Here is a 15,123-nt window from a genome sequence, read left to right on the forward strand (position 1 = left end):
GGGAAGGGAGGGGGGTCGCCGGCTCTGGAGGGAGGGAGGTCGCCGGCTCAGGAGGGGAGATGGCCGGGACGGGAGACACAGGGGGAGGGAAGAGAAGAGATGGAGAGGAAGAAGAAAGAGAAGAGAAAGAGGAAACTTACATATGGGCCCCACATGTAAGTTAACGGTCAAACTAAGGTCAAACTAACGGTGTGTTTACATGCGGGCCCGACCTGTCATAATCGGTATCAACTGATAAAGACTCAACAATTTGGGTTTTTTGAAATAGCCAACCCCTGAGTTGGTAGTTATGAGAGAAAAATTTGAAACCGATAGTTTTTTGGAACCATAACCTGTAAAGTAGTAGTTTTATGCTATTTACTTCTTATTCTGAAACTCACTGTGCAAATGATCTTATTGGGGTTTCTGTCTTATGCTTGCGCCTCGTCGTGTATTTGCTATGCAGTGGTAATCATAGAAACACACTCTACTCTGCTCCAGTTTTTTAAATATCTGCAGTTTAAGATTGTACTCAAATCTCCTTTGTCTATATATAATTGGATCATCAGTATGTAATTTAGGCTGTTTTTGCTTGTAAGTTTATTATAGCACCTGAATTGGATCGTCAGTATACTATTCACAGTTCACATAGTTTAGCAAGGAAAATATATAAGCACGGCCGATTGCTGCATTGACATGGTAGTTCACACTTCACATAGTTCAGCAAGAAAAGAGTAGACGATGCAAGTATTTCAAACTTTAGATACAAATAGAAAGGTAAATAATATTGTAGTTCCATTCGAGCATGGCCGCATTCATTCATCCATTTCATCATCCATGCATGAACTCCTTTGGGTCCTCAACATTATCAGGCCTCCTGCAACTCCAAGAACATAAGCAAGCATAGATTAATTTTTCATGTTCTCTTTTATGAGTGTTTGACAAAATGCAAGTCACAAATGAGATAAGAAGAGGTTGGAGGTGAGACTCTTACAGCAAGCACTGCCACCAAAGCCCCCGAACTCCGAACTCCATAACAACCGCCAATATGGAGGTTTGGGGGTAGAAAACTGCTGGAATTTAGTCCATTTTGGGCAGCGCAATAACTATTTTAGAAATTCCTAATAAATCTTAGAGGCCTACTTAGCCCATTTGTGCAAGGCAAGGGATACTACTAAAATTTAGACATTGCTAGTTTAGTGGGAGTTGGACCTCCTTATAAGGGAGGTTCTTTCCCCACTTGTACGAGCATGAGAACAAGAGGGATATCCACGCGTGCTCCTCCTCCGCCGCCAGCCTCGCCTCGCCTCGGGTTGCGGGAATGAGCCGAGCTGGTCACTCGGGAGCTGGAAAGTTTTTGCAGTAGTGGATATTGAATATGAACGCTGCACCCTTCGGCTGCTATCTGTTCGTTTCATCTCCCGGTGCAACCTCTCGCCTCCTTCTCTTGCGCCTATAAAAGGGAGGTCGCTCCTCTCAGAGAGACGCACCAGAACTTCTTCTTCCTCTCGCCACCGGTTCCAATCACTGAGCTGCTGCTGTCTTCCTCATCCCGGCTTGCGGCGTGCACCGCAGGTCGGGACAGTAGGCCTTCGAAACCGCACCTCTTTCAGTCCTGTACGGGAGAAGGGTGATAAGGTTTTTGGGGAGCGCTCTGCGTGATTACTGACTGACTCCTTCGTCACGGATGCCCCGAACTCCGACGACAACCTCCTCGACGACATGGCTGGCGAGGACACCGACCCCAAGTCCAGTGCTGCTGCTACTGCTGTCCCGTATGTGTTCTTCTTTCTGTTAGATATCCTGCCACAGTTTCTCGTGCTAGTACTTGCCCTAAATATGTTAGGTTCTACCTCATATATGCAACTAGTTCTACTGTCTGCTATAGATATGATAAGCTATGGTTCATATATGCAGAAGCTATTTTCCTTCTCTCTGTCAGAACGCATGACTTGTTTTATCTCTACTATATTAGTCATGCTTTATCTAGTATTTCTGTTAATAAAATCATTCGGTAAATTGTTCATATTTCCAACAAAAACTACTCTAGCAGAGTCGTCAAAGCGAACTGCAATGCTAAAATCATTAGAGGGCGCTCCATATGTGCCCTGGTGCTCCATATTTGCAGTTTGGAAGCCAATCTTGAAGTGCACTCCATCCATGAAACTTGTGGCACGAGTGAAGTTTCCGGTCATCTCCCACGTTGGCGCATGTTGCCTTCCACCTCTCAACCCCTTCCCATCGATCTCTTATCGAAAAAGGCTTTCACCCGCTTTATATATAAAGCAAAGATCATCAACAAACCCGGTACAAACGCACGACCACACAACACACACACCCAAGGCAGGATACAAAGATGCTGAGCGCAGCAACACCACCCCAAGCACTACAAGAGCAATCGGAGAACTCGGCTGTGAACACGCCACCGCCAAGAGGTGAAGCCGCATACGGAGAACCGTGTGCTCCAAGGCGGCGCCTTCAGGAAGGGAACGACACCGGAGCGCCGCCACCGCCCGACACGAGGGTCAGGGTTTCCCCTGGAGCAACACGACGGGCAATGAAAGTCGCGACAACGCCTTCAAGAAGGGAATGAATCGCCGCTGCCGGTCCGTCCGAAGATAGAGCAGGTTTTCACCCCGGCCAATAATCACCACCACTGGACGCCACACCCCGGCAACCATGCCGCCCACACGGCCATGGTCACCGGGCAGCACCAAGCTACGGGCTCCGCCCACGAGCACCGCACTCCCACCACCAGGGCCGCCGCCCTGGCATCCAAGACCTTGACACCACCTCACCCGAGACCAGCCGCTACTCCAACCAAAGAGACGAGTGGAAAGGCCTCGTCTTTCGCACCCCTGGGCGACCCCAGCGCCGAGACCCAAGAGGCCGGCCGAAACTGGCCTCCATCGTCCTGTCCTGCTGCACCGGGCGCGAGACGGCCTCAGTCCTGCTGCCGGGCGCGAGACGAGGTCGGTCTTGCTGCCGGGCGCGAGATGAGCTCGGTCCTGCTGCCGGGCGCGAGACGAGCTCAGTCCTGCTGCCGGGCGCGAGACAAGATCAGTCCCGCAGCACCGGGCGCGAGACAGGCGATGGACCGCAGCTGGGAGAGGGCCAGCCCTTTGACAAAGGTAGTATCCGAACGCCGAGGAGAGGAATCGAAAGCCAAAACAGGCAGCTTCCCGACGGGCCGACGCCGGAGATGACCGACCGCCGCCGTGAAACGACCCAAACCACCGCCATGAGCCACCACCACGCCGTGGCAGCCCACATCCATGCCGGGACCCCGAGGGGCAGCCCCGAGCCGCCCTGCAGCGGCTGTGGAGCACCGCCGAGGCCGCAGCCCGCCCCCGCGCCGCCCATCTGCGCCAGATCCCAAACCGGGAGCCGCCGCCGCCGCGAGCACGCCAGCCACCGCGCAGCCTGCGCCCCAGCCCCGCCGCCACCTCCCGCACAGCGCCGGAGCAGGCCGGAGTCAGGTCCGACCGGACCTGACCAAGGACACCCCACCGCGACCAATCGGAAGGGAGCCCACCTCCCGCGCCGCCTGGATCCCGCGAACGAAGGTCCGCCGCCAGCACCCGCACACTCCATCGGCCCTGTGCAGCCCTCCGCGCCACCAGGAGACGCCCAGCACCGCCGCCAGTCGCCACCACAGCGCCGCCGCACCGTCCCGCACCACGACGCGCCCCGGCCCGATTGGATCTGCCCGCGGCAGCCCCACCACGCGAGGAGGAGAAATCGCCCCGCCGCCGCCTAGGCCGGCCGGGCTTTGCCCGCCGGCCCGAGCAGGCGGCGGCGAGGAGGGAGGAGGAGAAGGAGGACTGCTGGTGGGGGGCGGCTAGGGTTCCTCCCCTGCCGCCCGCGGGAGCGACAGAGGGAGGACGAGTTCAACCAGACCATCCACCTCTTGCCCACCACCTGCCGCCCAGAGCACTAACCACGCTGCCCCGCTCCGGGCACCTCTCCTCGCCACCACGGCGGGATCTGCCCCCCTCCTCCCCGGTGGTGATCACAGAAAAAAAGTTCCAATCGTCGAGGAGTGTAGAAGCGCATAGTCGCATGAGGGGTGAGTTACGGCTGGGCCCACACAGGAATATCCGATCCAACTACTTTGGAAGCTATCATTAGCACTCAATCTTCAGTTAAATCAAGTGCAGGTAGCATCAGATTGCTCCACAATCATGATGAAACGCTCAGGCTTTTGGGCAGGAAGACCGTCGCGCAGGTCTTCTCTTGGAAGATAACAAGAAGAAGTTGAAGAAGTTGGAGGTGAGAGTCTTACAGCAAGCACTGTCACCAAAATCCGCCGAACTCAATAACAACCGCCAATATGAAAGTTAGGGGGTGGAAAAACTACACTAGCAGATCTTGCTACCATGGCGGGATCTGCCCCCCTCTCCCCTGGTGGTGATCACAGAAAAAGAAGTTCCAATCGTCGAGCAGTGTATAAGATAGAGTCGCATGAAGGTAGAGTTGCGGCCGGTCCCACACAAGATTATCCGATCAAACTACTTTGGATTTTGGAAGCTATCATTAGCACTCAGTCTTCACTTAAATCAAGTGCAGGTAGCACCGGATTGTCCACAACCATGATGCACATTGGCTCAGGCTTTTGGGTACTACTCCCTCCGTCCGGAAATACTTGTCGTAGAAATGGATACAAATGGATGTATGTAGAACTAAAATACATCTAGATACATTCATTCCTCGGACAAGTATTTTCAGACGGAGGAAGTACATGTTTGAGGCATGCATGAACGGAGAGAGACGATTGTCGAAGCCCACGCTTTGGCCTAAGCATCGTCTGGGCTCGACAAAAGACGTCATGTGTGGTCTATGTCAACCTCTGATATTATTTGTATACCCAGAAGCATTGCCATTGAATCAAAGTCCCCGTGATTCTGAAGAAAACTTGTAATGTTTCTTTTGCTCAAAAAATAAATCTACAAACGACTTTGAGGATGATTTTCCAAAGTTTCCTTCTGACTGATTCTAGTGCATCAACCAACGAGGCATTTCCTCTATATTTGGCATTATGTGATCTGCGTCCCAGCGTGGCTGAAGTATATTGCTCGGGTCTTACATGCAATTGATGTAGTCCGCATAATATATTTTTTTCGATCTAGATGTGCCCTACTTATTGTACATCTAAATGGCACAATCAAATTAGAAAGGGAAAGAAAAAAGACAAAAAAATGCCTGCATGAATCTTCATGTAAAATTAATGATATTGGACTGAGATATGCAATAGTTAGGGCACAAAACTGTTTTCTTTAATACTGCGCTGGCAAGGTTTTGAAGTCGAGACCTCCTGGCTTGGATACCATACTGAATACATGCTCCAGCCAATTCAAGCATGAAGTCGAGACCTCCTGGCTTGGATATCAACTTTTGGATGAATTAACCGAAGCATGAAGTTTTTTTGCGGAATAATGTGGGTTTTATTCCTCAAAAACAGAATTACAGCCCGCTAATACAACATGGGTAACACTGTGTGGCACACGGCGCAACCAACAAGCGGTGCTACCATCAGATCTTCTTGTACTGTCTGTAGCATGAAGTTAACACGACCCTCTAGTGACAATTATGGCAAGAGTTATTATTACCCACTCTGTCAAAATCAAAGGTTGATACCATTTTATAATAGTTATTTCTGAATTCACACTTGCAGTTTCCATACATACGCATGTAAATCTCACTTGTGGTTCGCTATAAATACGCAATACCTATATACAAATAAACCCTTGCATTGTACCACTGATTTGCATTCCTACCTAGACCTCAGATAGTCTAACCCCAACTATCAGGCTACCCTAGGCTACCATGGCTTGCAAAAGATCTTTGCCATGGTCATGTCCCTGCTAATCTTGGCAACCCTCCTTGCGTCTTCCAGGAACTAGGCACAGAATTATATGCACAGTAGTTCCAAGTAATAATCAAACCTTAAGACACTTACATGTTTTTTTAATTTAATTGAGAACTACGTAGGTGTAGACAATCATGCCACAAACGAACTACAAGATGCACCCGACCAAGGATCCATATTGCATCACCACTGACATATGTGGAGTTTGGCTTTTGGTGGTTGGATCAGGTGACGGTGGCTGGGTGAGGGCTCATTGTGTTTGTATACTCTTGATGCTCCACTTTAAGCCAATAAATTCATAATTTGTCAAAAAAAGTGGGTTATGTGAGACCCCGTCTGAAATTGTATCAACTGGCACACTACTTCAACACAAGAACATAACGAAAAAGAATCCACGGAGCGTCGAACCTATTGTTATGTGGATGGATAGTCAAAAGTTTAGCACTACATAAGTGACGACCTGATGCCAACAACATTTATGTCAGCTCTTTTGTTCCATCTCCTTCATCCAAACATTTCACATTGGTGCATGTGATTAACATTGACACTTGCACAAGCAAAGCGTATAGCTAGATGACATCATGTATGCATAATTAACCATATGATCCATAGCCCGATCATCATATATAAGAAAGCATCATACATCACATAGAATAGAAGAGATGCAATAATGACCAGTTCACCACGTTAGACATCCACGATGCAAATTTGCACATAAGCAAACAAGCTTGATCTACATCGGCCGCAAGCCAGTTGCTGTTTAGTTCAGCGTGGATATAAAACGTTTTGTGGATATTTTAGTAGTAATAGGATTCTATACCCATGAAGTTACAAATACGCGATTGGCCCCACCAAGGGATTGTGAACTACACTGAACTTGGACAAGGACATGAGCTCCTCCGGAGAAGAGGGAATTAATCCACTGACAGATCACTAACCTCCAGTTACGACTTTGTTATTCCCAGATACGACATGGTTTCTCCCAGATACAACATTATTGCTCCCATTTACGACATTGTTCCTCCCGGATACGACATTGTCGCTCCCAGAAACAACATGGTTTCTCTCAGTCACGACATTGCCACTACCAGATACGACATTGTTACTCCCAGTTACAACATTGTCATTCCCGGATATGACAGTGTTGTCATTCCCAGATAGAACATTGTTGGTCCCAGATCTGATAGTGTTGCGGCTTCCAGATATGACATTTGGTTGTTGGCCGAGAATGCGTCTGTTACGCTTCTCGTACAAGGGCATGTTAGTGAAAGCCATACCCGGTGAATGCCCCACAACGGTGGCGAGGCCCTTGAGTCGTGTCGAACTCTTCGGTACCTTGCCAATCATTGAATTATTTGAGAGATCCAAGTAGTGAAGGTGGTCAAGCTCACCAATCCACGACGGGATGGTGCCGACCAATCTGTTGTTGGCAAGGCTGAGCGACCTTAGCTCGCCGCAGTCGGCGAGGCTAACTGGCAGCAACCCATTCAGGTAGTTTGTGCTCAAGTCAACCGAAGCAAGAAGCGGCATGCCAGAGAAGTTGACATGAGAAATCGGACCAGACAGAGAGTTATTCCGGAGGTTAAGCTCACGGAGAGATGACAGTGATGACAGGGACGGTGGCAGTGATCCGGAGAAGCCATTGGAGTGTGCAACCAAATGCTCGAGCGACATGAGGTCACGGAACACGTTGTCAGGGAGGTGGCCGGAGAAGTGGTTGATGGACAAATCCAGCAAGGTGAGGTTTATGAGGTCGCTGAGGCGCGAGCTCAGTTGACCGGCGAGGTTGTTGGATGCGAGGGAGAGCCTCCGCAGCCCAGCAAGGCTGAAGAGCTCGTCGGGAAGGGTGCCGGCGAAAGAGTTGGAGCCAAGGAAGAGCTCCTCCAACCTTATGAGGCCCGCAAGGGAGGCTCCTGGGATGGGCCCCGCGAGGCCGTGACCATGGAGCCGCAGAGCCGTGACGCGGCCGCTGGCACCATGGCAGCCCACACCTTCCCAATCGCAGCACGAGGCGCCAGACCACACGCTGTGGAGGTGGGCGGCGCCACCGCCCCTAAGGTTCCGGGCCAAGCCCCGCAGCGCACGTAGGTCGTCGGGGTGGCACGTCGCGCTTGCCGCCGGCAAGAGAAACGCCAAGCAGAACAGCAGCAGCCAGGATTTCGCCATGGTGGTATGTAACTATGTGCACACAAACGCAATAACTCAGCAAGAAGTGCTCTTGTCTTGGCACAAACTGCATCGTATTTTATACACGCGTGGAAGGAAGCATGCATTGCAACTTGCAAGTGGTTGGAACTTGATTTTCATGCGAACGCTGCTACACAGACGACAAACATTAGACGATTTGCAGACGATGTAGCACAGGAAGCCGTTCACGTGAAAAGCAAAACTGAACAACACCGTTCGATCCAACATCGTCCAGCTATCGGCCAGGGTACTGTCGTCCGTATAGTAGTTTCGTTTTCATGCACGGTGCTGTCCGTCGACTGAATTAGTGGGTGGCCATGCGTTGCAAGTATCAGTCCGTGCCCACAGCTGCCTGCCAAACTCGATTTTCGTGGGTGCTGTATGTCGACTGAAATTCGTGGGTGGTATGCATGTACTCAAGCCGGCATTCCTGCTCCTCAACCTCTACTGGTCCCGTTCCGTTGCCATAGGCTAGATTGGTCCTAGTCCATTTCTGCTGAGTAATATACTCTTTCATTCGCGCCCCAAACAAAAAACTATCCGGGAGTTTTTGCTCTGGGGCTCCAGGAAGCCGATTTTTTCAAAAACTTTAAAATCAATCTTTTAAGTTTCAAAACAATCTGAAAAAATACACAAGTAGTTGTGTCTACTAGATGCGTGTGAAATTTCATCACGAAATACGTTTTGATGTGAGCTGTAAAAAACAAAATCATGCACTTTTTTTTGAAAAGGTGGTTAAAACCCCGTGCCTCTGCATCGATTGATGCATACTGCCATCTTTATTAATTACTAGTACAATGCCCGTGCGTTGCCACGGGCCTTTTAATTCTTTATTCTGATTGCACATATATACATGTATTATTGTATATAACTCGGCGAATTTTAGGCCCCTTCAAACAACACCACGTCGGCAATTTTGTCAAAAAAAGGATTCCTTTTGAATGTTGACATAAAACATCTCCATCTCTCTCATACTCTGCAAAAATAAGCATATATGAAAATTCATCTTATATATTATCATATCCAACAAGTATTACAGAAGAACCATTATTTGTACATATCTCTTCCAATTGTGTAAGACTTCAATGAGTTTTCAGTCCGCCCATCATAAAGCTTTGTGAGTTCACACTTTCAAAGCATCATCGAAGTCATAGTTCTTATCTCCAATCTACAAAAGGGAATATATAAACACATATTTAAAAAATCAGATAAGCCCATATACAATATATATTCATTTGTCAGCTGCTCGCTTTGAGCAAGTGATATTTCTCTCACAGCAAACAAATATTTTCCCCTAAAAAACACAAACGGCAGCACATTTTCTTCTCATCTTATAATAAACAAAACAGTTCACTCTCTCACTCTCACCGCACGACACATGCACATCTCATTCCCCCGGACTGCTCTCCACGTCACGGCGTCGACGCCGCCATCTCTCCCCACCACGGCTTTTTGCTGCCGCCTTCCCTCGACGCTATGTCATTCAGCCCACACCTTCCTCTCACCGCCATCTCTCCTTCCCTCCACTGTGTCGCCCGCCCCTCCTCTCCTCTCCACGACGTCCCAGCCCAATTCCCGATGCCAAGGAATGCACATCGCTGTAGCTGAGGGCGACCACCACAGTGTGTTTTTGCTGCCAAGTTATATGAAATGATATATATCATGCGATCCTTTTGCCTCTTTTAAAATAAAAAAAGACTCTTGTCAAGGTATGTGCCCGCGTGTTGCCATAATACCAAACTTTATTGAGGCAATAAGAGAAGCATAAGGGGACAAATCCTAGAGAAAATGAAATAACCAAAAGAAGATTATGTTTTGGTTATGAAGCATAGACAAGATCATCCACGAGGTGCCCCACACCGCCTTGCTCTCCATGGTAACTGTCTATCAGCTCAAACCAGACAACCGCCATTCAGCAGATCATGGACCTAGTGTGGGTTAACTCCCTCATTGTGATAAAAAAAAAGGTATGGGCCACTCCTTTGCCGTGCACTCTTCCTTATTCACATTCTCCTTTCATTCACCCCTCTGCATCAAGTGCCGACAGCAATAGTGGCAACGGAGCGGCTGCGGATTCTTTCCATATCTGAGCACAATAAGATGGCCCTCAACCAGATTTGATTGGACTTGACACCCATGATTAGAAGGCTATCATCAACTTACTCACCGAGGTACCATCTGATGACAACAACATAATAAAATACATTTCTTGCCGAGCTATGTCCCGTAGCAATTTCCTGACAAGCACTCAATCATAAGGACAAGTCAAGACATAACAACATATTGGCCATGCATTTCTAAAAATCTACAATACACATACCATGGTCATAATATGTGATGTCGTCTCTTTTTTCCCTTTAATATTTTTAACACCGAGTTAAAATATTCCCTTGCCTCCAATGTCATTGTGACAGTTGCAATGCTCCATGTTGTGTCTCAATGTTGTCACACAATAGGGTCCTCTATTAGATGAATTTTGATAAAGAAAGTTGGTTTGGTTATATCTTTGTAGTTTCTTATATACAAAAACTACCGTAACAAGATAAATAAGTAGAAAATTATTCTATTTTTCTACACTATCGACCCTAGGCAATTAGCATCATTTAAACGGTAAAATAATGCATTTCGTTAACTTGTGATGGTCGGTAAAATAATGCATTTTGATAACTTGTGAAAATAATCAGAAAAATATCATGTTTTTCTTACTCGATAAATGGCGATGCATGTGGAGTGCACACAATCACTGAACAACCTTGGTCAAGCAACCTAAATAAAAAGTAAAAGCACCATAGTTTCTAGGAAATGACTTCAGCTCATTCATATGAAAGCATGTTTAGAAGATAGAAGTATATGAGCGCACCTGGCCATAAATTCCCTCGAAGAGAAAGGAATTATGACTGAAACATGAAGCTAGCATATGGACATCGATGATTAAATAATGAGGAATGCACTCAAGAGAAAGGAATAAAATGTTGAGTTTTTGCTTACAAAGGCAATAATTCAGATCATTTGACTTCCACTTATAATTAGCAAGAAACTTTGCATCAAACATGGCCATCAGATATGAAGTGATTATTATCGGAAAACCAGGACCAACAGTTTTGGGCATGTAGTTTCTCGTTAGCTCTGTCCGAGCCACTTTATCTCCATGATAAATCAGACCATTTAGAGAAGGAGCAAACCTGAAATTAAGTATTCCACATAAGATAGCAAACAAACTAAGCACAGTGAAGGACAACTCTGGATGCTTTACCTCATTGAGTCGTTCAACCAGTTTGACAGGGTGGAAGGAAGAGCAATAACCATGTATGGACCATACAGACCATTCCCTTTAAGATGAGCAAGAAATGCAATTGTCTAAATTGTTTTTCCAAGGCCCATTTGATCACCCAGTATCCCATTAAGCCCATTTTGCCACTGTGATATTAGCCACTTAACGCCCTTTATCTGGTAAGATTTCAACTTCCCCCTCTCAATAACGAACAAGGCTGGCTTGCTCTCTTTCCCACTGTTCTTATTCTGTTAGAGTACCATCATTAGCAGAACGATCTTCACGAGATTTTGTAAGCATGTCTGCCACTGCGGTTTTAGCCTTCGTCTAAACAACATTTTATTTCCAGTAATTATATATAACATAAGGTCTAATCGAGGAAATGAGTTGCTTTCCCTATATATTCTTCTAACTAATAACAGAACAAGATAACACTCAGAATGATGAGCCATCTCATGGAAAATATTAAAATAAATGTTATTCAACTGACATTAACAAGTCCAAGTCAAAGTAATTTAAACCTTAGAACATCTTGAATAGTCCATTTAACCAAGATTTGTAACCTTTCGTTAAGAAAGATGCTACTAATAAAAAGGAAGTCGGGAATTTTTGATGAGTAGACATTATGAGATCAAGCTCCCCCATCTAAAGTTAATTCACGAGGAAACAACGACCAGATGAGGTAAATACACTCACTTTCAAAGTAGGTCAATGACAAACATTCGGTCTCTTCCTTGCCGAGCTACCCTCAGTAAAAACTACCCTGTTCATCATGTTGACAGGCTTCCTCTCGCTGCAAATCCAACACGATTCAGCCTCTTCCTAACTAAGCAACAAATTTATACATTACCTTAGAGAACAGGCAATAGCATGTCATATCATGTTTGTGTAGGTTGGTAAAATTCACTAAATGATGATATTATAGAACCAAATTCTGTAAAGAACAAAAAAACAGACATGGGAGCAATCACCATCGACCAGCCAAGAAAATGTCGATCGCCTTGGTCCCGGAGTGTACAATACAGACTGTTAGCAGTGGCAAAGGTCCATTGAAGGTGTCTGTGAGCCAGAAGAGATAAGTGCCATGTAAACTGACACAAACTTACAGTGAGTGGAGCACGGCAAGCTAGATGATGTTCCGACGAGATTGGCTGGGTCGGCGATTTTGATTTGCTGAGTCAGAGATTCGATCGAGGGGCTTTATGGCACGCCAGAAGAGGGATGGCACCCTGGCAGCGAGCTGTATCAGTTCTCCGGCGCGGACATAGCACCCCATGGCCGCGAGCTGGATCAGTTTACCGACATGGCAAATCACAGCTTTTGCTCCATTCTGGCGTTTGTGCTGGAGGACGAAGTGGTGAAGACACGAACGTGGTGGGTATGAACTACAACACAAATTCGACAGCCAACAACGATGGGAGCACATCTCTGAAGTAAAACAAATACACGATGTGGTAGAGGTCTGATTGTATAGTAACTTAAAGTTAACCAATCTTTTGGAGAGGACGTATAGACGCACACCACAAAGGTCTAGTTTGTAACTCGACAAAAGTGAACATGGGAGCAAATAAAACATGTACACATTAAGATTTAATTTGTATTTTGTCTTCTATCACTTTGGCGATCACTTCAAAAGCATTTATCTTCGATCATAGTAGTACTTTGACTTCAAGGAACTGACACTAATACAATCAGACCTATGTAGCCTGGATGAACCCCAACTCTGTTTGATTCATCATTTGACATCCAATTAAGATAAAAATTAATCTAGACCTACAGCTCGAATAAGCTAAATTAGAGCACTGAGTGAGCACTGCACCAGCAATCATCCTCCAAGACCATGACCAAAATGGTCAGAATTTTCTTGCTTTTTCCTCCTCACTCTGGCAATTATTCAGATTTCTTTCAGAATTAATGATCACAGCAGATTTCTTTAGGAGAAAAACATGTGTGCATCCTTTCGGTAATATACATGAAAGGCAAAAGTTCAGAATACTAAAAATTTATATTTTATTTACCTAGTAAGAAAATAGAGTTCCCATATTTTGCTGGATGAAATCTGAAGTAGTCCCTCCATATCAGCTCAAATAATACCCTGAAACCATTGCCATGTCAGGAATAGCAGTCCAGTATGAATTAGAGCATTATGTAAACAAGACTTCAAACATGGAATTGAGCTTAGTCTTTCCGTTTTAGTATAAGATGATTGTCTTCCTAAAAAACACAATTTAGCACACTTCCCAATAACACCTCCTATGTCCTCTCAAGTTTCTCTAGCTCCACATCAACCCAATTAACATACTTGCCTACATAGAAGCATGGCGATATTTCATATTAAAGCTAATTAAAAGAAGAGAGCAAAATTCACGACAATATCACACTACCACCTGCCATTTTTCGGTAAGATGCCATCAGTCAAAGCATGCAGATCAGAGTCCTTCTCTCTATCATAACTAATTCTAAAAATTAGCATAAGTCTAAAAGCTTTCGAGGTGGTATGTTAAAAAGAGGGAGAGAGAGAGAACAAGGTAATAGACAAAGAACAGTTGCACCCATTGACTGGTTTTACCTGTAGTCAAAATTAGGGAAAATATAATGAAGAGAATTCACTCTACTAAATCCACAGTGGTGATATCTATTACAGAAGTATCCACCAAGTGGTCGTGTTGAACCTGTAAGCCAAAAACAGGGGTCAAAAAAGTGAAAGACAGACAACATGCTGGTGAACTCTGTTGTCATAATTGAAGAGTTCAAACTTAACATAAGTGAACGAATGAACTGCAGTCTTTTCTTATATAATAACAACAATCTTGACAGCAACTTTTTTCCCATCATGTGTTGTGGACGCATGGACTTGCACAAGAAAAGCACTTGCAAGCAGGACAATGAAGAATTATGCAAAAACCTACATCAACGGGAATAGGGGAAAGCCAAATTTTATGTCAGAGTTTCTTCTAAGCTAAAAACAAGCTGAGCATAAATCCAGGTTCTGATTCAAGGTGAATACTCTGTTGGCCAACAACTGAACTAAGCATACTCAGTCTGATTGTTTGGTTTTGCTAATCAATACAACAACGAAGTTACTTCAGAAGGGTGTAAGACAATGCTGTGATGCAATGAAGGAACTAACAGTTTGTGGCAATTCTCCATTCTCTTTCTTGATGACTCCGCGGACGACCTCTTGAGCATCGGCGCCCTCATCGTCTGCACATACACCTGTGGTAGTACAAGCAAACAAGCAGCTGTTCCACAGCCACAAAATTATGCAATCTTACCACAGATGAATCCAAAGTGAATTCAGGCGTATCCTCACACAGTTAGGAATTCCTTTTCATACCAGTTGTGCGATGTGCTGGCCGAGCTTGATGTAGATGTTGCCGTTGCGAAAGCAGAGCTCCTGGAGTCGGTTGGCGGAGTGGCCGCCCTGCGTGCACCCACTTTGTAGGAAGGGAGGAGACATGCAATCGGAGAGGAGAGGGATGCGGGCGCCGCCAGGCCGCTGGATCGCGCGCGACCGCGTTCGCCGGATCCCACCCCGCGTGCGCCCACTTCGTGGTTAGGGAGGCGACGTGTGACCAGAGAGGCGAGGGATGTGGGCGCCGCCGGGCCTCTGGATCGCGTGCGGCCGCGTTCGCCGGAGCCCGCACCGTGTGCGCCCACTTTGTGGTTAGGGGGAGACCGGTGTGGCCGGAGAGGAGGGGGAGCGGGCATCCTTCGCCGGTGGCCGCCCACGCTCGAGAGAGGGGTAGCGGCGGCGGGGAACCCTAGGCAGAAGATCGAGAGGTGGCGGCGAAGGGATGGAGCGGCGCCGGCTTTG

The 15,123-nt window shown here is 46.7% G+C and overlaps 1 protein-coding gene and 1 pseudogene across 1 annotated transcript; both read right to left on the reverse strand.

Annotated features, from left to right (window-relative positions):
- Positions 1 to 6,450: 6,450 nt before the first annotated feature.
- Positions 6,451 to 8,047, reverse strand: LOC119287474 (probable inactive leucine-rich repeat receptor kinase XIAO). Its single transcript, XM_037567026.1, has one exon. It carries the CDS (start codon positions 8,012 to 8,014, stop codon positions 6,782 to 6,784), a length of 1,233 nt encoding a protein of 410 aa, XP_037422923.1. The 5' UTR covers positions 8,015 to 8,047; the 3' UTR covers positions 6,451 to 6,781.
- Positions 8,048 to 8,917: 870 nt separating this feature from the next.
- On the reverse strand, positions 8,918 to 14,792 carry LOC119289438 (annotated as a pseudogene).
- Positions 14,793 to 15,123: the final 331 nt, after the last annotated feature.

The sequence above is a fragment of the Triticum dicoccoides genome, chromosome 4A, assembly GCF_002162155.2.
Source record: "Triticum dicoccoides isolate Atlit2015 ecotype Zavitan chromosome 4A, WEW_v2.0, whole genome shotgun sequence".
Classification (NCBI taxonomy): Eukaryota; Viridiplantae; Streptophyta; class Magnoliopsida; order Poales; family Poaceae; genus Triticum; species Triticum dicoccoides.

Excerpts from the sequence above, each read along its gene's own strand:
- LOC119287474 (XM_037567026.1), bottom strand. The coding sequence starts at position 8,014 with ATGGCGAAATCCTGGCTGCTGCTGTTCTGCTTGGCGTTTCTCTTGCCG.